This window comes from Pteropus vampyrus, unplaced genomic scaffold (genome assembly GCF_000151845.1).
Source record: "Pteropus vampyrus isolate Shadow unplaced genomic scaffold, Pvam_2.0 Scaffold58, whole genome shotgun sequence".
Lineage (NCBI taxonomy): Eukaryota > Metazoa > Chordata > Mammalia > Chiroptera > Pteropodidae > Pteropus > Pteropus vampyrus.
The window spans coordinates 5694946-5720661 of record NW_011888839.1 but is presented as its reverse complement, the minus strand read 5'-3'; the positions used below and the strand labels follow the sequence as shown (position 1 = coordinate 5720661).

Sequence of the window (25716 nt, the reverse complement as noted above, 5' to 3'; positions counted from 1 at the left end):
TGGATGTTTTAGGTCAGTAAATTATTGTTAATTTCTAATACACTAACAGAAAGCTAATACAAAGTCATATCATAATCAAACTGCCTAAAACCAGTGATAAAGGGAAAATCTCAACAATCAACCAGAAAAAAGGACATGCTACATACTGAGGAAGATTAAGAATGAGAGCATACTTATCAGAAACAATGTAAGCAAGACAAAGCAGTCACATCTGTAACTACTGTGAAAAAATTTTTTCTCAACCTAGAATTCTATATCAAGTGAAATATCTTTCAAGAACAAAGACAAAAATGAAGACTTTTTCTGATATACAAAGCTGAAAGAATTCATCACTAACAGGCCTGCACTACAAGAAGTGAATACCAGATAGAAATCCAGATCTACACAAAGGTATAAAGGGTACTACGTAGATACACAAGTATAAAAACCCTTTTTTTTCCTGGTTATTATTTAGATACCATAAAAAAGACTGCCATAGAAAAAGAATAACAATGTATTGTGGGATTTAAAACAAATAATAGAGATAGTCTACATTTACATGTTTGTTTATTCATTTATTTGTTCTAGTGGTAATAAGTACTAAAAAACTCTGACAAACAAATACAGCAGCAAACAGAATCAGAATTTCATGGCTCCAATTGCCAGGTGATATTGGGTATGTATCAAGAGAAATTAGAATTTGTTAAAATGATTAGAAATTAAATTTGTGCTATATTGCTTCCTTCCTCATGAAATTTATAAAATCTTCTTTGCTAAGATCTTTATCAATGTGAAAAAAGAGCATAAGCTTACTTTTCAGCTTTAAACTTTATATTTGTTATTATTTCATGATACCACCTCCTAAAAAGACAGTGAGTGATTCAAGGCCCAGGTTCTGATGAAATTGATAATATGCTAGATAGTGTAATAAGGAGCTTGTGGGAAGTTTCAGGAAAGCTTTTTATTCAGGAGGATGTATAGGTTTTAGTGACATTTCATCCTGTTCAAGTTGATCTCATGAAAAAGATCCATATCCTGAAGAGTTTTTCTGGATGCTTCTTTTAGATTTCCTGCCTTTGTAATTTGATTAAATCAAACCATGTCAAGAAATCCTTTAGTTGTAGGATTCCCTCAGGTTCAGAGAATAAAAGTAAAACTAAAGAAAAAGTAACACTTTTTTTGCTTATTCTATTTGACTTTTTCCAAACTGTCAATCTTGAGAAAACCACAGATGTCAATAATTATGACTGTTTTCTTTAGTTTCTATCAGTTAATCAGAAACTACTCCAGATGTCTAATACAGTGACTATGATATTTAGGTCTTCCTGATTTTCTGTGTAGAATCCAATACTACTCTACATGTGTTTGGGATGAAAGAGTAGGTGAATGGCATAAATATAATTTCCAAATTATATATATAAATATTAAAAAAAACACATAATTTCCAAAGTAATGATAAGTCCTCATTTTACCCATACTCTGACTGATCTCACCATGTCAGTTTTCATTATTACATTTATCATTTTAAGCTAACATTTTAGCTAAAATGTATAAGTACTGAACATTCGTTCAAGTGTTTTACATATATTAATTTAATCCTCATAATAAAACTATGAGGTAAATACTGTTATCCCAATTTAACAAATGAAACACTAGATCATGGAGAGTACCTGCCCAAAGCCTCAAAGCTAGAATGTGGGGAGCCAAGTCAAACTCTGTCAGCCTGGATTCAGAGGCCTTAACATATCATGCTCTTAACCAACATAGCATGTTGCCTCCTAGACTTAACATGTACAAATCTTTTCCTTTTCTTATTCTTCATCTTAATAAATGATACTATCACTCACCCATGTTGCCCTGGATGTCATTCTAGATTCTTCTCTCCACTTCATCCACTCTAATTAATCAATCATCAGATCTTATATATATTAGTAGCTAAATTATTGTTCATTGTCCTATTTTTCATATAGGCTGCCACTTTCTTAATTCACGCTTGCAACATTTCTCTCTTGAACTACTGCAGCAGCTCTATTCAAACCTTCAGTTGAGCATTGCAACCAGAGTAATACCTCTAAGTGAAAACACTTGATAACTATTTTTAAGTAGTATTTCCAACAATATTGAGTCTTTAGCATTTTTCAAAGCTCTTTGTGTACAAAGTCTCTTTTTATTTGCAGCCACTCTCCACATATAGCTCGCATGCTAATAAGACTGAAATATCTGTTTCTAGGACACGAAGTGTTTCTTGGTGCATCCTCTGCCTGGGATACACCCCACCCGCTTTGTCTATCTGGCAAAATCCTATGCATTCAACATTCACCTCTATGAAGGCTTCATCTGTGCACTCATTAGTCTGCCTTCTCTGTGCTGCCATAGAGTCTTATACACCCCTACTGTATCAGTTATTTCCATGCAAATGGTGTGGGGCAGATACACTACACTAAGTAACTTAAGATCAGGCATAATATCCTTTTTGTTATTTCTCCCAGAACCTAGCCTTTAAGCATGGGATTCAAGAACTAGGGTCATAGAAAACCTCAAATTCTCTATATTCGGATTTTATACAACTCAACTTTCTTAACTTCTCAAATGAAACATTATATGCATCTTTTTTATATTACCTTTCCAAACCAGATGTTACATTTGGGTCAGTATTCCATTTTTGCTAAATAATATTCTATTGGCAATTTAAAAAAAACATACCTCCCAACTGTGAAAATAGACAGAAATCAACCTATTTAACACTAATGAAAAGACGAACCTCTTTTTTTCAAAATATCAAAGAGATAGTTCTGTTTGCTTTGCATCTTTCTCATTCTACATTTCAGTAACAGTACCCATCTTTCTTTTGGAAAATTCCTCCTTGGCTCCTGCTGGCTCATGGGGGCCGACAATGAAGATACAAAAGTGAGTAGTCATGGTCAATAAGAGCCCCACACTCCCACCAGAGGGAAAGCAGTTGATTAAGAAATGAACTGGTGACCCAAGCTGGAAAGTTAGAGTTCATCCCAGGAGTTTTCTTCTGGCAGAACTCGCGGGGAAAACCCTCTTGCCTTTTGGATTAGGGTACAGGGTAAGCAGAAATGTTTGGAGTGATCGTCATATATTTTTCCCTGGTTACCTGGAGAAAGTCTATTTGGAAGTCAGGGGATGAAAAGAACCAAAGAATCAGAAAGGGGAGTGGAGAGGGTAAAGAAGATGGAGGAAGAAATACAGGGAAAGAGAAAGAAAATAAGAGAAGAAAATGAAGAGAGAGAGAGAGAGACAGATGCAGAGTAAAAGAGAGACAAGGACAAAGGAAAAGATTTGACAACATCACATGAACCTATATATCCAGCTCAGTACAATGTCAGCTGTACTCCTGGACATTCTAGTTAAGAAAGGCCAATAAATTGTCTTTTGTTAAAGCTTGCTTTGACTGATTTCTCTAACTTCCAAGTGAATGAGTCCTGACTAATACAGAAACCCATCTAAATTTTTTTTTATATTATTCCCTTTCCAAGAATGTACAAAACCCATTTAACAGCAGTAAGAGCAGTTTTGTACATCATTTTATAATTTAAAAATTCTCCTTATCTTTTTAATCAAATTACAGAAGTAATTTAAGAAGACAGCACAAATTTATCCAATGCGACATCTGGTCAGGGAGAAAATATAAAAGCATTTATCTATAGTTCCGTGGGACTGTTAGGAATGACATGTAATTATGATTTCAGTGAAATGAGAAAGATACCATCTTCAAATGCACTTTTCCTACCTTTTCTAATAAATATCCAAGCAAGAGAAGCATGTACTAAATTAACATTCCGTTAACACCTGTGTTTTCTCCTGCGGTCTATTTCACACTTATGACATCTGGTGGAATCATTATCTACACTGATATGACTTCAGATAGTTTACTTATGTATTAGTAATGACGCATTGCATTTGAATGTATTACTTCTCAATTATTATCGAACTCTTATGCAAGTGCAAATTAAAACCACAACAAGAGAGCTCTACACACTATCAGAATGATTAAAACATAAATATAAATAATACATATTAAAAATATAAATTAAAATAGCTAACATAAAAACAAAAAATAGTGACAACACCAAATGGTGAGTATGTGGAAAAACTAAATCACACTGAATTGCTGGTGGGGATATAAATGTTACTTTAGATAAAAGTTTGGTAGTTCTTATAAAACTAAACTGACCTAGCATTTAGCCCAGAGAAATAAAAACTTACGCTCACACAAAAACCTGTATACCAATGTCTAGAGCAGCTTTATCTATGTTACAGATAGAATTATGCTTCCCCTCACCCCAAATTCAGAAGTTAAAGCCCTAACTCCCAATGTGACTATATCTGGAAATAGGACCTTTAGGGAAGTAATTAGGTTAAATGAGGTCATCTGGGTGAACTTTAATCCAACAGAGCTGGTGTCTTTATAAGAAGAGGAAGAGACATCAATGATTTTTATCTGCTCAATCTGAGCTCACATAGAGAAGAGGCCAATTGAGGCCATAGGGTCACAGTGAGAAAGCAGCTATCTTCAGTCCAGAAAGCAAATCTGCTAGCACCTTGATCTGGGAATTCCAGCCTCCATGGTGAAAAAAATAACTCTACTGTTTGGGCCACCCAGTCTGTGGTATTTTGTTGTGGCAGTCTGAACAGATTTATACAATTCATGATAGTCCCAAACTGTAAACACAGATGCCCTACAACAGGTGAACAGTTAAACTGTGGTCATCTATATCATGTGTGGTAGGCAGAATACTGATCCCCAATGATGTCCACATTCTAATCCTGGAACTTATAAATATATTAAGTTACATGGCAAAGAAAGGGCTGTAGAAGGAATTAGCCCATTCGGAAAAATGTTTTTACTCCTATAATAATCTAAATAAAAATGAATCAAGTATTTATTTAGAAATAAGTATGAAGGAAAAATAAGCCTGTTTCATTCATTATATAGACAATGAATATCAATGATATTTTTACATGAAAAAAGTATTTAATATATAACTCTGAATAAACCTTAATGATAATGATGCTCATGATGATTAGTTTAAAAAGGTTTATGTATATCATTATTTAATTCTGTAAGCTCTCAGCCCTGGCTGCATTTCAGAATCACCTACAGAACTCCAAAAGTCATCAAAATATAGCTATCTTGACTAATGGGGCAATGCATTTGGATTTTGAAAAGTTCTACAGGTAATTCTGAGGCACAGAATGAAACCCGCTAATATAAAATTTAATTACGATTTAGTCTACTATAAAAACTTATTGTAGAAAACAACTTAAAGTTGTAACAATAAAGTACTGTAATAAAGGCATAGAATGGAATACTGTATATGGCAAATAAAAATGATACTGCAGAAATGTCTAATTGACAAAGAAATATATATGTAACTATATATACAAACATACACAAAATTACATATACGATTCTGTTTTTGTAAAAAAAATACACATGCGCACATATATATAGAATGGAGTTAATTTTGGTTGGCTGCGGTTATTCATTATGCTGCTTTATGCTGCTTTTTTGCTTGCCTGTATTACTTAATATTTCTGACTGACTATGATATATATGTGTACATATATATAAAGCAACTTCACTTTGATGATAGAAAATATTAAATTTAAATAATACGTATACTTTAAATTTAAAAATATTTTATTTTGAAATAAAGCAAATACGGCAAAATTTTAACAAATGGCGAATGGAGACAAAGGGTATATGGATAGTACTATTCATGCAACTTTTTCACAGGTCTGAAATTATTCAAAATTTAAAAGTTGAGGAAAAATAAAGTAAAATAGTTTAAAATTTGGTCCCTACTTCCCCAAATAATATTCTATTCTATTCTAAGTTGGCCATTTGATATATTGATACAATACATGAATCTTTTAAAATATTTTACTTAAATCAGTTTATACAAGTTAAAATAAATATTAGCTGAAATAATCAAAATAAACATGAAGTTATAGAAATATATACAAAAAATGTACATAAATATGTTTGATGTGTAATAGAATATATATATAAATATATATGCATTTTTAAAAATTTTGAACCAACGGCATGTCTTTTTATTGTATTAGCTAACTGACTTTTAAAATAGTTTTCCCAATACAAATCCATTCATAAAACGTATCAAACATCAAAAATATCAACTGTATAAAATAATCATCTCACCTCATCTAAGTCTTGGATATAAACTGGTTTTTCCTCAAAGCCAACTGGCATTGGTTCACTGTAGGGAATCTTTACTTCTTCATATATCTTGTTATTCTCTCTTTGAATTCCTTCTGGCAAAATCATCTATAAACATCAAAAATTAAAATCCAGTAAAAAATAAAAATTAAAACAAATGCTCTACGATAAATATTCTTTAGTTAGAGAGAGGGAGAGGAAGAGAGAGAAAACACAAAAACTACTGGATTTATGACATAGCACTGGAAAATAAATTTAGCTAATTTAAAGGAAAGGAAACCTAAAGAAAAGAAAAACAAACAAAAACCATACACACACATTCAGCATTCATGTATCATATAACACATGAATGATGTTACGTTGATGAATCTCAAAGTACACATTAATTAGATGGTATTCTTTTAAGACATGTACTCACAAGCTAATAAAAATGTGCAATATATATAGTGTAAAGTTTAGTTAAAAAGCGATGAATCTACTAAAATGCAAAAATACGAGTTCCATAAATACATTTTGCAGAAATGCGAGAATACATTTTGAATACCTATTATGTGTCAAGAACTTTACATAAACTGCATCATCACATTTTGTCCAGCATTTTAAAATACAATTTAGCATAGCATAGTTAACTAGTACTAGAGTAACAAAGGAAACAAGAAAAATCTATGTGTCATTTCCTCTAAAAATAGACATATTATCCAAAAGTGGTCATATATCAATGACATACCTTTGCACCAGCAATAAATGCTGATGTTCTCATGGCTTCAGCCTGGGAATCATAAACATGGGGATAACGTATTTTTTCAAAGTCCATGTCTCTCTGCCTGCTCAGAATTGGGACGCTCCTAGCATTCATAAGTGCCTGCTCCCTGTAAATATAAACACAATAGGCTAAATCTGAAATTTTTATCTTGCAAAAGAAAGCACATAGTAAAACAAGATCACTATAACTATGTCAGGTAGGCTTACATTATGAAAAAGAAAATGGAACTCTACAAGGGAAGATATTGGCAATTCTGATATTTTCTATGTAACCATATAAGAATCAACACATTTTTAGGTAACATCATTTGAGAAGTTTGACTAAATGTTCTTCATTTATAACTTTGCTTGTCACAATCCAAAGATATTTAACAAGGTATAAACTTTTTTTTAAAAATGAGTTTCAATATTTCAAGATCAAGCGTAATGCCTTTTCATTTTCCTCCATTATTCTACTTCTAAATAACAACATGGGGAAAAGTATTCATTCATGGAGACAAAAGCCTCAAAATAAATTTGTGTAGGCTTCATAAATATTAACCTAGTGGTGTATGCACAGCACCCCAAAATAGCTTACCTCTATAATCTAAATCTCTCAGCTAGATGCAACCAAGAATATTCTAATTAAGCATATCCCTGCTTTCTTATCCCAGAAAATTAGGCTTTCGTACAACAAAATTCTATTCTTGTAAGAAAACATGACTGGAAGAATCACATATATTATTAAAACTAAAAAATGATAATGATACATAAAAGTAGCAATTACAGCACAAGCATTCTTCAGCTTCTGGCTTTTATTACCTTTGTATCCGCAATTCCTTAGGATCAAAGCACGTAAGTCCTTCTAAAACTTCTCCATCTTCTCCAGCCTTTTTCTCTCGCCTGGCAATTCTTTTTTCTTCTCTGCGGTATTGTTTCATTAGCTGCTTTTCTTGTTCAGACTGAATAGTTACTTGACAACCATAATTGGGTTTAGCATTTTCTCCTAAAATTTTTTTGCAATTGTCTATGAAGCAAATTTAAAACATCATGTTTTACAAGTTTAACTTTTATGAAAATCATTCCCCCCATCGAAACACAAGATAGCACAATTCTCTAATAAATTCGTTTTAAAAACTGGAACATTCGATTATGTGTTTTAAGGAGAGGTTTTTTAAAATCGCAATATCTAAATGAAATTACATAGCGGCTTAAGAGAAGTCAGTGGATATTTTCTTCCTATAGATTAAACAGTTTAATGTTATAAATTCTTACATATAACATAAGGAACCTAAAAATTAGATTTTATAATTTTGAAATAATTTCTATTTATATTATTTCAATATATAATAGTTACCAATACTAATTAGCATTTACTGTTAACGTAATAAAATATATTCTTTACATACTGGATATAACATTTCCCTATAAAATAGGTTTTACTACGTTAAATTATATATATGTTATTACTTATTTATATGTGAAAGAAAATTTAACATTAGATCAGGATATATTTAGAAGATATCCAAGGCAAATGAAGAAAAAGTATGGTCTATCCTTTCATGGAATTATAAGTTTAAAAAAAAAAAATGGAAAAAGGCCAGAACCAGTAAGGAGAACCAGGTCAATTAAAGCTTGTGTTTACAAGGTACAATGTAAACCTGTGGTTTGTCAACTCAGTATTCAGAAAAATTTTTCGTCCAACAGGATTACCTTCTGTGTTTAAATAAATCTTTCCAAGTAGTAGTATCTTAGTTCAGTGCAGCCCCAAAGCAGCTGACAGGAATATTGCTGAAAGCAATTCAAGTCAATATACATTTTTGTATTGAGGACCTACTAGGTTCCAGGCACTTCTACTAGGCCAAGAAGACAATGAAGAATGAGACTTGGCCCATACTCTGAAGGAGCACAGTGCAAATTATTTTATCAAATTCCAAGATACAATACAGAACAAAGCAGAAATTAAACACAGCACCAAGAAGGGAAAATTAGCTTTCTAAATTCATCTCAAGTCAAATCTTCACAATTCTCTGACATTTGTCATTATCTCATTACATGGTTTTGAATAAGTCATTTTAATTCTCAACCACATGAAATAATCCTTCTGTATAATGGCTTTTTATAAGTTTCAAAAAGTAAAGTTAGAAAGACTTATTACATCTCAAAATTATGACAGAAGATATAATCCCATTTATATTAGGACTTATTTTACAGTTCTGAAAAAAAGTATGTTTTCTAAATAAATCATATACACCTATTAAAATGACCGAATTTCGAACCTACTATCTTTCAGTGGTAGAAAAAGAATGCAGCATATTGAAAATTTTCACATGTACTCTGAACTAAAAGAAAGTTAAACTACAAAGTCACACAATCAGATATTAAGCAGAATTTTTAAAAATGTGTGACTAATGCCATGTACTTATTAGAAATGAAAGTTAAAGATTCTGTGTGTGAAACTACTTCTGATGACATACTAAATGCTACATTAATGTCATTAATATTATAGACAAATGTGACACTAACAAAATATTACTATATACACTTATATATACATATCCAAATAAAAAATTAAAATTATAAGAAGAAAATATGTCTACATCACAGATAGTTTTCTAAAGCTTCAATCAGAATATACGGAATATACATCCTGTAAGACTGAACATAATGGGTAATAAAAAAAAATAAATTTGTAGAGTAGGAAATGTTTAAATGTATAGTTCACCTTGATGGGTTCAACTAACTGAAGAGACTGACAAGTAGAAATGGAATTCTAACATGAAATTTTACTAAGGAACAATGTAGAAGCTTGTATCCTTTCAGAATGCAATTACAGCAGAAAAAAAGTCTCGTATAATTGCTCAAACCACTTTCACTTGACAGCATGAGCCAACTTAATTTTTATTTTATGATATATCCTGCACTAAACATTCTCCACATCAGTCCCGAAAATAGAATTTAATTACAACTATCCTCAACTTAGCAGTCAGTACACTACACCCACCCACTTGTCATCTAAATTCCTTGTCACCTAATTTCTTGGTTATAAGAACAGAGATAGAGTAGGGTGGTATATATCTGGATAAAAAGATTCAAAGAAAATCAATATGAAAGCTAGAAAATGCTATATGGCAAATAGGCCATGATTCTGGGTACCAAAGAAAAGAATGGGATGTGGTTGTCAGACTATGGTAGCTTCATAAAGAATAAAAATACAATTTGGTATTTTTGAGAGAATTTTGAATGATCATCAACACAAAATTATATTAAAAGATGAATGACAATAGTTGTAATGAGTCTAAAGAAGCTTTTCTTCATAAGTATTTTATCCCTCCCCCCAAAATTAAGGAAAATCATTTTTATTGCATGTACACAAAAAACTCTACTTAAAAAAACAAACAAACAAAAAAAAACTTAAAATAAGCTGGTTGTCAGCTTCTTTATCATAGTCCTTAGAAAAACTTAAAGACTTGTTGAAATACCCCCAATTTTCTATAGTATAATGATTATTCTTAGATAGTACCAATGTTCATAATGATCTGGCATAAAATAAAAGAATACGAGCTTAAGTTTTAAGAGTAGAACATAATTTAAGGGAAGACTGATGGTTCAAATTTTTTTTTTTTTTTTTAAGATGAGGCAACCCATGGTTGACCTCACAGATTACAAGGACCTTGTCAGCTTACAATCCTTTATTTTTTATTTTTTATTTATTTTTTACTCCTACAGCATCTGGTCTTCCCAGGTGGTCTCCCATTTAAGTACTAACCAGGCTTGACCCTGCTTAGCTTCCGAGATTAGACAGGATTAGGCTTGTTAAGGGTAGCATGGCCATAGACTCAAATATCTTTTTTAATAACTCAAATTTAGTATTTGTTTTTGAGTTAAAAAGTATGTTGCTTCTAAAAAGTTATCCTAATAAAATAAATTTTGTGTATAAATTCTATATAAAAACAAATATAATGAAACTGTAAGACACTAATTCAGCATCTACAGCTTGCTAAAAAAATACGTGGAGCTGAACTCATTTTAAACTTTTTGTTAATAAATGACACTATTAAAAGGTGAGTACACCTGAAATTAATATAATATTGAATGTCAACTATAATTGAAAAATAAAAAATAAAAAAAAGTTTAAAAAATAAGTTGGATGAATTTAAATAAAAAGGTGAAATCAATAAGTATCTCTATATTAAAACTTAGAAGGCTAACAAAATAAACACCAAATTCTTAGAATTTACATCATGAGACTAAATACTTAAACTTATTCCTTTTCATGTGACAGATACCCATTTTAAACGTTCCAAAACTCTGCTGGTTTATTGCAATGCTGGATTAAGCATTGTTTAACAGGTAGGAGCCCTCTTAAAGCAAGGCAGTTTATAAGTGTTCAATACACGTAAAGAAACCAAAGATCTGGAAAAAGACAAAGTGGCTAAATTCAGTTCTTCAAAGTTTCTAAAAATCTCAAAGCAACTCAAGGCAACTATCAATAATCAAATTATGTTATGAGATAAAAGAAATGCATAAAAATTTTTGGATTTAAATCTAGGCTGTTTTTGCAATTTCCTTTTATGCCATACACATAAATGAAAGGAAAAAGGAAAAGGTGGCATGACTTACGTAGAAGAAAGATAAATGTTGACTAGTTTGAAGAAAGGTGTTTAATTTCTTATGCTCACTTTTAAAAATTCGTAACTATTTATATGGCTGGCAAGGAACACTGGGATAAAGGTAAGAAATTCAGTTCTCCTGCTTATCACCTAAAACCCGAGTTTGGCATTAGTTGTGCCAAACTGATCATAAATCAAATTCTTTTTTATAATTTGGCTTCCTAGACAACTCTCCCTAAATCTTCTGGGGTTTTAAAATATATGTAATACATGACAGTATAAATGTTCAATTTGCTAAGTGTGATAATTGTACTGCAGTCAAGTAGGTGACTGTTGCATTCTTAGATGTATGCTGAAGATTTTATAGTGAAGTATTAGAATGCCGTCAACTTCTAGTCATTGTTCAGCAAAGATATTAAATGTAGGTGTATATGTGCGTGTATATGTGTGCGTGCATGTGCGTAGAGTGGGAAGAAGGGAGAGAGAAAGAGAAAGCAGAATGATGTTGATGACTGGTGAATCTACATGAAGGGCATATGATTGTTCATTGTACTATCTTTGTACATTTAACGGGTTTGAAAACTTTCAAAATAAATAGTTGGAAAGAATTATAACACTACTTGGCCCATAGTAACTCCTATACATTCGCTTTTAAAATTTTTTTTGTCTATTCAAATCTGCAACAAACAAAGCCACACCTAAACATAAATAGAATCTTTTCCGTAATGTTTTCTTAGGGCATTGGTATTTGTTTCATAATCTGCCATATCTAAAATCTACTTAAAAGGATGATAGCAGTAACTTATATAATAAACTAAAGGATATTCATTATATTATAAGTATAATTATATTAAAAAGATTCGCTAACCAGTGAATTTTTCCTTTACATTAAAAATACCACTAAACACTTTCTTACCTTGAAGAGCCTGCAACTTATGATCATTTGAAGAAGTAAGAAATCTATCCACAATTGTAATTCTGTTCTGGAGAAGCTTCTCAATAAGTTCAAGTCCATCAGGTCCCAGCAGTTCAAATAGCTTATAAGAGGAAGAAAATCAAAAAGATCTGTTACCTTAAAATTAACTTTGTCAAGTTATTAACACCCTGTTCTACAGAGGTGTGAAGTTATATATAGAAATACCCAAAAAGTACTTAGAAAAACACAGTTTTAAAACTTTAAAAGTTAACTTAGGAAAGAAAAATAACTTCATATTGCTATGGAGCTTTTGACTTTATAAAGGCTATCTGCAATTATTTAATTAAAAAGCATGATTCAATTTTTAAAAATAATTATGATTTGTATATAAACTCTAAATCACAGAATATTAAATTCTTACACATGGTCTTTCTTGATATAACCAAATGAAATTCTAAAATTAATTTGCTTGTAACATACTGCTCTGGTTTTCCCAAATAAAGTACCATTTTTCTTACAACTTACTATATAACAGTTATCATTTTGAGTCAAAGAACCATTAAAATGTTTTAATGAATTATGAGGCGAAATTTTTAAGCTTAATGTCTTATTTATAAATGCTTAATAATTTTTAATGCTTAATAAATCTGAAATTTAAAACATGATACTGCAAATGCTTTATGTAACTTTATAAAAAGTTTCCATGCATATCCTACTCTCCTATACAGAATGGCAGCCAAAGATTAAGTTGATTCCAGAGTCAGGAAACAGGTTTTAGGGAAATGTCTAAGACAGAAAGCAGATTAGTGGTTGTTTAGGGATGGGGGAGAGAAGAAGGATGTACTAGTAGGAGGACAGTAGCTAAAGGTGGATTTCTTTTTGAGGTGATAAAAATGCTCTAAAATTGACTTTAGTGATGTTTGTATATATCTATGAACACACTAAAAATCATTGATTTATATCCTTTAAATGGGTGAATTGTCTAGTATGTGAATTATATATCAATAAAGCTATGTTTAAAATCATGAACCAAAGTGACTTAAAATACTAAAAGTAACAAAAAAATTACTTAGGGTTGAAAGATAAAGATTAAATATAATTTTCCCAATTACTGAGTGTTTTGAATTGCTCTTAGTCAAACACAAGCCCTGTGCTTAATGTTAAGGGTATACCCTATTAATGGACCAGGAAATTCAAAAAAGAAAACTGCAATACATACCTACACAGTTACTTTCCCCCAACATTCCAAACTAATTGTAGCAGGAAATGCTCTCTACACACATCATAAAACATCCTTTATATCCTATCAATTCTCAAAAAATGTGTTAATTCTTAAACAGAGACCATTTCTTTCATAAGAAAATAATTTCTCATTGCAGTTACCCTTACACATATTCTTAGCTACTCAAGGTCACTTAATCTGAAATTCAGTGTTTACACACGATAGAGTCTAGTTAAAAAATTTTAATCCACAACATAATTTTAATAAACCACCAGCACATTTTGAAAATAACTTCTAATGTAACATCCCAAGCGTGGGATCACAGCACAAAGAGCACATGATTTCTTAAAAGTAACACACCTAAGATCTAGCAACAGGGACAAGAAGGCTGTTTTGCTGTGAATAGCAGGGCTTCCATGACTCCAGGATGAAATATCCCCAGCAGAATTCTGAGATCAGCTGCCATCAGATTTAAAGCAATCTCAAAATGATGCTTTCCCTAACATTTGCTATTTCATCCACACTGAGAGCAGGTGCAGTTCTCATTCAAGATTTGCACTACAAACTAATTTGGCAGTGAGAGTGATTGTTTGTAAAGGTACAGCTGTTATGCACTGATACAAGTTCCAGTGCTATCCAGTTTAAAAAAAAAAAAAGAGGAAGGGAAAAGTTAGCAGTGGGTACAGAAACAGACATCAACTATAGAGTTAAAAAAACAATGCAGGTCTCAAACAATAAAAAGGCAAGTATCATTATCCTGGCTACAAACTAAGAACATGAGATTTAAAAGATACACAATAAGAATAGACAGATAACATCCTTTTTCCTGGTAGATGTTATTAGAGTCATTATTATCTATTAAGGTATTTCTAAATAAACAAAGGTTCCTGTAGTTCTTAATGTTATTATAAATACTTTTTCATTAAAGTAATTCTTCATCAAATTAAAATGATGAATGGAAAGAGTCAAAAAGTTAACCAACAGACTATGATCCTGAGACGCCAAAAAAAATTATTTCAGAACATGTGCAGACTAACTTTAAAAGTATTATATCCTTGTTTCTCACAATACTTTTAATAGATGAATGTAGCTTGTGAATCTCTCAGGAAAGGTAATCCCCACTTTCTACTGTATTCTGAGTTATGTCATTTTTATTCCAATAGGAAAAATGCTATAGTGGATGCTATATTCCCAACACAGACATTACATCATAAACACAAAATATAAAGTAATGATAAACCTTTAAATAATATACCATGGAAAATTATACTATAAATCATATGAAAATTGGTTTAAGAAAAAAGAGAGATAAAGAGCTTAAATAAAAACTATAAATCTGTTCTCAAACTGGGGTATGCAGAGATATGCTGAGGGTTTGTGAAACCACAGAATAAATATGACAAACATACTTGGATTATGGGTTTATTCAAAGTTAGAGGCAAAACATTATTTCTAAGTAAAACACAATTCTGGTCATGTTAATATCTTGTTTGAACACTACTTAGGCTAGTCAAAAATGTATTTAATTAGTAAAAAAAGGCGTTAAAGCAAATAAAATTTCAATATTTATAAAAGGTTTGTTAGTTCCATTTGTTTCCATCTAGTTAACATTAAAGAATTCATTAAAAGGCAAAACCAAGTCTATCTGAAGTTCCAAAAAAACCCCTTTCAAAAGAGATACCAACCATTCTCCGTATCAAATGGGCATTTTAAAAAATAGCACAATAGGCACAATATCTTGATGTGAACGAGGTATCCTTATGGATAACAATATGGTTAGGAGGGTTACGGCATTAATCTCCATATAGAAATCAGCCACTAAAATTGTTCTTCAAGGATTGGTCATGGCTTGTCTTATTAAAACTTTATCAGTGATATACAAACTAGGAGACATTAAATCAAATTTGTTCAAGTGTTAATAGAATCAAGATTTTAAAATATTCTAAATAGTCTGATATAATCTCGCCAGACCTAAGGAGAAGTAAAAGAGACAAATATAAAAATCTCCCAATTAGGTTTAAAAAACTCAGGTGTACTGGTCCTACAAATAAATTTCCAAGGAAAATCTTGAAAGGATAGGAGGTTGGTTATTTGCAGGCTCAATATGAATAAAAAATGCAATGAAGGCTAGGAAAAAATTTGATGTATTAATAATAATATAATATCTCAAAAATCTCATTCGGCCTCCCAAAGGGCATTACATTGATTGAATCATATGTGGAGTGCTGAACTTAATCCTAATCTAAAATTTTTAAGGAGGTTACAAGAAAAATTATAGAACATGAAAAACAAAGTAAAAATAAGATGTCTATGCAAACTTTTTCAAAAGCAGATATATTATTATCTATTATTACCCATTCTGCTTGAAGGATACTCATTCATTAATTTGATAAAGATAATGAATATTATTCTGGCCCCACCTTGCATGATCTTCCTCCATGCATCACCCCACATTGCTAAATCCTCCTTATCCTTCTTGAAACACTCTTTTTCTTTTGCTAACCTTGACATGTTGCTTTTATATTTATCCTACCACTCTGGCTGCTACCATCCTGTCTTCTCTTCCAGCTCACTTTGATATTAAATGTTGGTGTTCCTTATGGTTTAATCCTAGGCTTTCCCTTCTCTCCATAGTCTCTCCTTAGCTGTTCATATCCAGCCCTTAGCTTGCATTAACGAGCATATGCTGAAAAGTTTTAAATATATACATCCTTCTCAGAACTCACCTCTGAGCTCCATATATTTATTTAATTGCCCAGTTACCATTTCCACTTGGAGGTCTCAAGGCCTTTCACAATTCTACATGTCCAAAACTTATATTATGGTTTTCCGCCCCGTTCACTATTTTCTAAATGTTCTGTTTCCATAATTGGCATGGTCTTCCTTCAGGTTACGTAAGTCACAGCCCAAAATGCATCCTTAACACCTCCTTACCCCACAGCACGCAACCCCAGCTATCATCCAATCTATTATCAAGTCTTCTTGATCTCAACCAGTAAACAGATTTCAAGTCTTTCTGCTTATCTGTTTTAAGCTACCAAACATTTTTGCATGTACCACTCAAAAAATTTCCTAAATGATTTCTGCACATCTATCCAAAACACACTTTAATCCATTCTCCACATAGCAATGAGAGTGAATTTTATGAAATGCAAGTCTGGTCAATGTACAATACCTCCCTCCTCTACCTCATGCCAACAAACTCTCCAATGCCTCTCCATTGTTTCTCCATTGTTACAAAGTATTAAATGAACTGAACATATAACCAGAACGTCAAAACATAACAAGTGTTAAATTAAGATTCAAAAATACTGAAGTACATTCAGTCACCTTTGACTAGAAAGAATTTTAATAAAGTTAAATATTATTTTTAAAATAGCACCTTTCTAATTCTCCACTGCATGTATGTCTTATAATAAATGTTATTGCAGTACATGTATATAATTTAAAATTAAGTAAGTACGCTTATATCAGAGATACATTATCAAAAATAGAAGGTAGGAAAAAAAGCTTGGACTCCAATGCTTCAAAGTATCATTCTGTTATGAAAGTTTTTCACAATGTAACAGTTTTCTGATCTGTCTTATGATCGATATTTATATTTAATATATTTTTTTCTGAAAATGTTAAATGATGTTTCTGAAAATTTCTGGTATTTTATTAGAATTTAAGGAAATACATATTATGTATAACCCACTGATACCATCACTGCTCCTATTTCAAAACATGTTTTGTATAACTGAATTCTAAATCAGCAACTCAGCCATTACTATATATTACCCCTTGTCAGTCCATTTAATTTAATAATTTAACAAATTTACGAATGCTAGTATAGCAGTTTAGGAGAATAATCAGACAGGGCTCAAATTCTGAGCCTACTATACTACTCACTAGCTTTAAGACCTTAGATATCCTTTCTGAGCCTCCATTTTCTCATTGTACAGCATAAAGAAGAGTACATACATACCCTTTGCAGGGCTGTGAAATAAACTAGATCATATTTGTAAACGTATTTAACATAGTATCTTGAGTGTAAGCAATTAACTTTAGGTGTTTAGTAGTATTAAAATAAATGACTATAACCAAATAAGGGAGTAAGAAAAGTACACAAATAATGTGTATCATAACAATACCTAACACTTGTACACTACTTATTTCCCAGGCAAGATATTAAGTTCTTTACACATAAAGTGTATATTTTTACACTGTCTTGATCTGAAGAAATATTCAGTGAATCTTTGCTAAATATACATAATACTGATACATTTATCATTTAAAAGAAAGCATGATAGAACGATTCAGAAAAAACAATACAAAAGTATCTAATAATCAACTATCACTTATTAAGAAATAAACTATTACTAATAAAATACTTGATATGCATATTTACTTCAGCATTTTTCCATGGAAGTGCACTCATGACTGTAATATATGTGTGCATATATTCTACCTCCAATTTCTACTGGTAAATAATTCTTGGTTCAACAGTGAAATTAGATACAATATATCCTGGTGTTCTGTAAAAGGCAATAGGTTTGAAACCACTGCTCCAAATAAAACTTTATTCATTGATTAGATCAGAACTTTCTAGTCAACCTTCCTGTTGACCTCCAGTATGTCTAGACTTCAGTCTGTTAGATACTAAAACATAATGATCTTCCTCATAGTCAGCTTTCACATGCACCTTCCCAAGAAATTACAATGGGGTCATCTAATCTCATTTGGGAAGGGACCTTATGGGACATCTAAACGAAGCTCCCATAAAAGCTATTACTGCCATGGGAGAGCAGTTAACAAGACAGTTGAAAACATGGGCTTGGAATCAGAAAGAACTAAGTTTAATTATCAATTCTGCCAATTCCTAATTATATGACTCTGAGCAACTTTCTTAAGGATTCTGAGCCTCAGCTTTCTCGCCTGTTAAATGAAATGCTTAATAAATACTTAAGGCTGTGGATTAATTTTTTCTGGCTAATGAATTATCTGATAAGGCAACTCATGCCACTGGTAGAGAATGCCAATTGTCAAAAATACCCTCCTCATATTGAGTCCAATCACCACAGCTTAACTGTGCCCTCCGGGATTACAGAGAATGATCTTAATAACATTTCTACAAGATAGCCTTTCAAATATTTGAAGGTAAGTCCAAGTACAAGCCACACTTAACTCACAATTTCTTTTTTTCCCAGGTAAACGCCCATCAATTCCTTACTATTAGTCAGATAACTTGATTTCTAGATGCTTTCTCCTCCAGGTTCCTTTAGAAAACCTTTGACTGAGCCTCTTTATAAATGATATCCAAAACTGAACATAATATTTTACATATAATTTGATCAGGGCAGATCACACACAGATTATAACAACTTTGGACTAAATTTTAAACTTTTCTGAACAAGGCATAAGTTGGTAACAACATCACACTGTTGGCTTAAACTGAATGTGTAGCCAAATAAAAACACTTGGTTTTAAGGTTTTTTTCTCACAGGAATTTCAGGTAAGTGAGGATTCCTAAGATTCCCATATCTAGTACTTTATATAATAATTTTTAAGCCCAGAATTTCAAATGAATTCCTTTTGAAATTCACTTTCTTCCTCCTCTTTCTTCTTTTTAGTCTTTTAAGAATTTTCTAAATCCAGATTCTGGCATCTACCACATCAGTAAGTACTACAATAACATATACCACTTAATCAGAAAAGGTTTTATTTTTAAATAATACAAACCAGATTCTGATTTACCAATGTTTTCACATTTTGTCTGCTAAGTACATAAAGCATCACTAACTTAATAAAACAGGTTTCCACACATTTACCATGTTTGGAATGAATACCAGACATTATGTAAACAAAAAACCCTTATCACGTAGACAGATCAGCTGATAGCTGAAGTACAAAAACCAATGATCAATTTAAACTTTATTTCCTCTATCAAATCTTATTTTTAAAAGAAAACCTGTTTTACCAAACACAATTTAACCACATGGGAATCACTCTGACATACAGCATTTTCTAAAACAGTATATCAGTTAAAAATTATTTTAGTAACTTTAATATTTTTTATTTCATAATAGCAATAAATAAATGTTTTAACTATTTAATCATTTGAGTTAATAAGCAAGTTCCTTAGCCTAATACCTAACGGGAACTAGTTAAGAGAGATCGAAATGCAGTAAGTGCAGGGTCTCCATTAGAAAGTGGCCAACTTCCAAGTAAAGAGACATGGCATTGTGAACTAAGCTAGTTAGGAAAAAGAATAGCAACTTACACACAGAAATTAAAAATGTGCTTGAGCATTTAAATGGTAAGATTTATAAAACAGAGTTAGTAGGTGAGGTATTACTTTTCAAGTAAGCTCTTTTCCTTGTATATCAAAAGAAAATAAACGTTTTTCAGAGATATATGCATAACTCCTCATTACACATTTAATATTTACATGAGAATTATTTATTGTGTTTCATGGTAGACTGATAATATGCAAGTGATAATGTTTAGCCTCTTTCTTTATTGGCACAGACAATAAAGATCACAGCACTTATCAGAGGACCCTTCTATTTGGAGGATATGCAAGGCACTAAACTCTTTACACAGAAATTTAATCCCTAATCACTTTTTCTGAGTATTGGTTGAAATATAAAATTCATAAGCAACTAAGTTATGAGAACCAGTACTCATATTAAACTGGAGAGAGGATTAAAATTACCAAAGTAAAAAAATATGTAAGTAAGGTTTAACAATAATATAAGTAACGAGTTCCTGATTTGTAGTTTTTTTTCCCCCTTCAGAATCATCAAAATACTTAAGGTTGTAGTTATTAAAATAACAGAACCATCATGATTAATTTTCCATTATCTTGAACAAATTTAAGATTTCAATTTTAACCCCAAGTAGAAAGAATAATTGAGTAAGTGTATATTGGTCACTGATTGTGATAGTATAATTGACATGTACATTCTATATACTCGATTTATTCTACTTTCAAGTTTTAGAATGTTTATATATAGCTAAATCCTTAAACAGTTTGTAACAATAAAAAATATGATGATCTTATAAGGACAACAGTCATTCTTTTTTTAAAAAACACTAAAATGTATTTTACTTTTAACCATTTTAAAATTTTCTTAAAAAGTCTTTTCCCTTTTATGCTTAAAGGAAAGATGCCTTCTTTAAGAACAAGTATTAGAGATTAAGAGAAAGAAAAAAAAGATGACACAAACTCATGCTTTACTCTTCTAGTAAGAGAGAGAGAGAGAAAAAAACCTAAAAGACACTTCACACTTAAAGACAAGTATATCCCTGGACCAGAAATTAAGCAAAAACAGTAAAGCACTGAGTAGGGCTAAAGTGACAAGGTGGGCTCCATTTTTGGACAGCAAGGCCAGGAGTTTGGCTCCTGTAGGGTAACCTAGACAAAAACTGTTCCATACAATTTAGGCACTGGAGCTAGGCTTATGTGGAAGACAAGGTGTATGTATGGGGCTCCCCTGTTAATGAGGAGGTGAAAAGAACTACTATCAAAATGATACTTGAGGTCACAGCTATTATACAGAAATCTAAGACAGTGAGAAAAAGAAATGTAGATGGGAAAAGCCACAAATCGACATCAGCAAAAAAATTAAAATTCTAAAACCTACAAAGAAATCTTACACTAACAATGATAGGCAATAAAATCAACATCAGTTCACTCCAGAAGAAAGTAATATGGAACAATGTGACAGATTTATTTAAAATAATATGAAGCTCAAAGAGACCAACAAAGCAATTGCTTCCATTAATTAAACAAAAGAGAGTGTATGGGAACACCCTATACTTTTTGCTCAATTTTTCTGTATACTTAAAACTGCTCTAAAAGTCTATTAAGTAAAAAAAAAGAATTATAAAACTAGTATTCAAGGAAAAAAGAATTATAAAACTATTATTACTCAAGGTAATTATTCTCTTATTGTTGAAAAATTCTGGTAAAGTTGAAGAGTTAACCAACCACTTGTGTTTTAAACAAATACTATCTAGCAAAATGCCGTATATACATTTACACACACACACACACACACATACACACACAAAGATACTTAAATCATTGTGAAGAAAATGAGTTAGCAACTAAGAGGTAATTAATGATCAACATTTGGTTGTCTTCTATCAGTATTACTCACCAGCCCAAAAAATATGCGTCTCTTTTGGAATTTCTCATTGGGATCTACCTTATTTTTTAAACACAATAAATGTCCTTGGAGTCACTATATATTTTCAGAGTATTTCAAATGTTATCATGATTATTACTGATAGTAGAAAAAAACAAGCAGTTATAAACATTAAAAATTTTACTGAAACCCATTTACATTATGAAACAAATATGTCTCATACAATGGATGTACCTAGAAGGCCATCAGGCTTGTCCCAATCTCTTACGTATCTAAGGATTGTTAAACTGCCTGATGTCTTATTATTTAAAACTAATACATGCCATATGAATAAAAGCTAAAACATATGTGGGGAAAAAAGGAAAGATAAGAGCAACAAAACCAAAAGCTGGTTCTCTGAAAACAAAACAAACACTCTTCTAGCAAAAATGAGAATGTCAAGAGAAAAAGCTGAAAGACAGGAACAACAAAATAAAAAGCTAGTGTAATTTTTTTAATAAAAATTAATAAATTTTTTTTATAGCAAAAAGCTTGAGTACTCAGATGAAATGACTAATTTCATAGAAAAGAACAATTTACAAACTTGATTTAAGAATATATAGAAAATATGAATAAACCAGCAACTAATGGAAAATTTAATTGGTTATCAAAGTCTGCCCTCCAAAAAGACACCAGGCAAGACAGTTTTCAAAGCACACTAGTATCAAACTTTCATGACAGAATCACATTCTTATAGAAACTTTTTTGAAAAAAGAGATAAAAAAGAAAAAAGCTCCAAAAGTTTTTTTATGAAGCTGGAATAAATAACCTTAGGTATTAAAACAGGATAATTTACAAATTCTCTACTCAGGCTGGGGTTCTAAGCATAGTAGGAGGACAGAAAATCCATATAATGCACTAGTGACTATCCAAGAAAGCCCTAAGAAAAAGAGGAGGCATTCTGATTGCCATAAAGAAAATCCACATATTTCCTTTTTTAATTACATATATATTTTAAAAATTAGAGTTGTATCTACACCTCTATTATATTTAATAAACAACATACATTATACATTATAGTAAGCTTATGCTTACTACATTCAATTTACGGAATGTCTTTGAGACAGTAAGCAATTTTAGATTTGCATGTGAAATGAATAAGACGTGCATACTGAAAACTAAGAATAATGAAGTATGAGCAAAGAAAAAGTTAAAAACTGAGTACTCCGAAAAAGTTTTAAATTAACAGTCCATGTGGAAGTGACTGTTAGAATAATTACATAAAGCAGTGTATTCTATAACATAAATTATCCTTAGTTTGGTTTGTGGCAAAAAAAATAATGAAATATTCATACATTTCAAAATTAAGTCTTAACATAAAATAATAACCATGAAAATTAGGACACCACTTACTTAGCATTTATTTTTCTCTCAAGAAAAATGTGCTATGCAAATCTGTTTTGGCATTGCAGAGAATTAGATAAATTATATTTTCAGAATAATTAATGCTCATTTACAAGTATTTAATCTAACACAATAACTTAACAAAACTAAAACCAAGGTCACTTACAACTTAATTAAAACTACTTGGAATGTGAACAATATTCATTCCCCACATACTATAATTAATTAGGTGTGCAGTAAAAAAGGTTAAAGGTAGGTACTACTATATACTTAAAAGCTTACTTTACATTTTCATGTACATGACAAATTGAGTTTCCTTGATTCTTAATAAGAAAATATGCTGATTTTAATTGCCCTAGAGAAAATCAATTTTAGCTATCATACGTGTGTATATATGTGTGTATATGTGCACATATATAAAGCTAAACAAAATTAGCACATTAAATTTTAAATATTTTTAAATAAAAGTTTACAGAAATTTCTAAATCTAGTAGTCTAATTTACGTTTACATACTGATAATTAACATTATCCAAAATGTTTCTTATTCATCTCAAATACTATTAAAACAGAGAAATGTGTCCTTTATTTTACTAAAAAGAATTCTTTCCCATATCAATATACTATAGACATCTCTCAATATATATAGCCCATGTGTTTCTCCAAATTGATCATAACATTCATTATACCAAATACAATTTTCTTGCCCATTCCTCTTTTAAATGCATATATGAAAGTTCCAAGAGCAGGACACTTAAGAAAGCAAGAGTGGGTCGATACCACTTTACTAGACAGTTTATCTTCCAAAACCTATGATTACTTGACACACAAGAGAGAATGAATGAATGAATGAGTGCAAAGTGCCAGAGGAGAATAAGACAAAAAGTATGTATTATGGCAAAATGTCTTACTACTTGAACAACCATTCCAATTAAGAGCAAAATAGTTTGGCATCTATTACCGCCACAAACTGGAAACAGCAAGTATTTTTAAATCTTCATTGTGAGTTTAAGTTAACATAAAATCTTTTCCCCCATATCTTAAATAAGTCACCAAAATCTAACTCTGTACAAATTCCAATAGTGATCATTCAGCAAATGTGACTATACCTGCAATAAAAGATCTCATTACTTAACAAAGGAGTTCATTATTCTTTAATGAACTGTGAAGTTATAATGGTTTACCTGAGCTGAGATCTGTCTTCATTTACTTTCTACCTAGAGGTCCTAGTGATGATTCTTGGGTCATCTGTCTTCTATATATGGCTCTTCAAATATCATGTCCATCCTCCTATCCCACTATAGCTTTATCTTGAAAATAACCAACTGTTTTCAAGTGTTCGTTCATCATAAGACATTATTTCCACTTCCTTCACCAACCTAACCATTTTCCTCTACAGATCTTCACTAGGATACTTTCTCCCTTAAAGTGTGGTGACCCGGCACAACCTGAAGAGCTAAACTGAATTATCATCACCCATGAATAAGACAACTTTCTCAATAACAACATGTTATTGTTTGCTAGGTACATAACGCTATTTATAACAGCCAATATGTATGGATTATTTATCATCTGTTAGGCAATATTCTAAGTGTTTCAAATGCTTTATATCATACTACATCACATTATATCTTCACTGCTAATCTATATGGTAAGCCAATCACTTTTTCATGTAACAAGAAAACTGTGGCTTAGAGAAGTGACTTGGCCAAGGTTGAACAGTTCATAAGCAGTAGAGCTAGAATATACCCATGTTTCTAACCTTAAAGTCAATTACTCTTAACCACTTGAACTTCCATTTCCCATGGCTGACTTACATGGAATTTGCTTTTTATGAAAACAGCTGCTAAATCAGATCTTCCTATCTGGAATTAACAGTATTCACAGTTACAAATAATATGAACTTACATTTATCTTTTTAATCATGTCATATTCAACCCATCATTCTAATAACTGAAACCAGAAAAGAGGAAATAAAGCAAAATACAACCAAGTTTCTAAATAAAAAATAGGACTAGTGTTTTCTCCAATATAGATTATAAAACTTAAGAGACCTGATACAGCAGGTGAAAGAAATACTTAAGCTGTCTTGACCTTTCCTAAATGATGTGTTCAGCTAAAAGCAGAACAAATGATTCTTGTTTTCCTCATAAAAATTTCATCTCTTATAAAGTAAAAGTAGGAATAAATTACCAAAAATGATAGACAATGTGGAAGTAACAAGAACCTTGTGAGAAAATGACCGTATCATTTTAGAGTATGCAGTAAGGACATATTCAGATATGTACCCAAAAACTAAATACAGAGAAAACGTACATCTGATCCAAATAACATTTCCTCCAAACCAGTGATACTAAACAGAAAAAATGTTTTTTAAAAAAATGGAAGTTTTTTTTTAAATGTCTTGGGGGTTGCCTTTATAAGCATAATACCAAAGAAAGACACCAAAATGAAAAGATGGATATAGACTTGCTTACTTGAACACTTCAAACATCTGTAAAAAAAAAAAAAAAAAAAA

At 31.2% G+C, this 25716-nt stretch overlaps 1 protein-coding gene across 1 annotated transcript in view; it reads right to left on the bottom strand.

The window, feature by feature from the left end:
- ASCC3 (activating signal cointegrator 1 complex subunit 3) overlaps positions 1 to 25716 on the bottom strand; it is a 266182-nt gene that overhangs the window by 204594 nt on the left and 35872 nt on the right. Inside the window, exons 5-8 of the mRNA XM_011360723.2 lie at positions 12461 to 12581; positions 7754 to 7958; positions 6918 to 7059; positions 6173 to 6298 (exon numbers count right to left, since the gene is read on the bottom strand). Coding sequence (XP_011359025.1) covers positions 6173 to 6298; positions 6918 to 7059; positions 7754 to 7958; positions 12461 to 12581 — 594 coding nt within the window. The remainder of the gene's footprint in view (positions 1 to 6172; positions 6299 to 6917; positions 7060 to 7753; positions 7959 to 12460; positions 12582 to 25716) is intronic.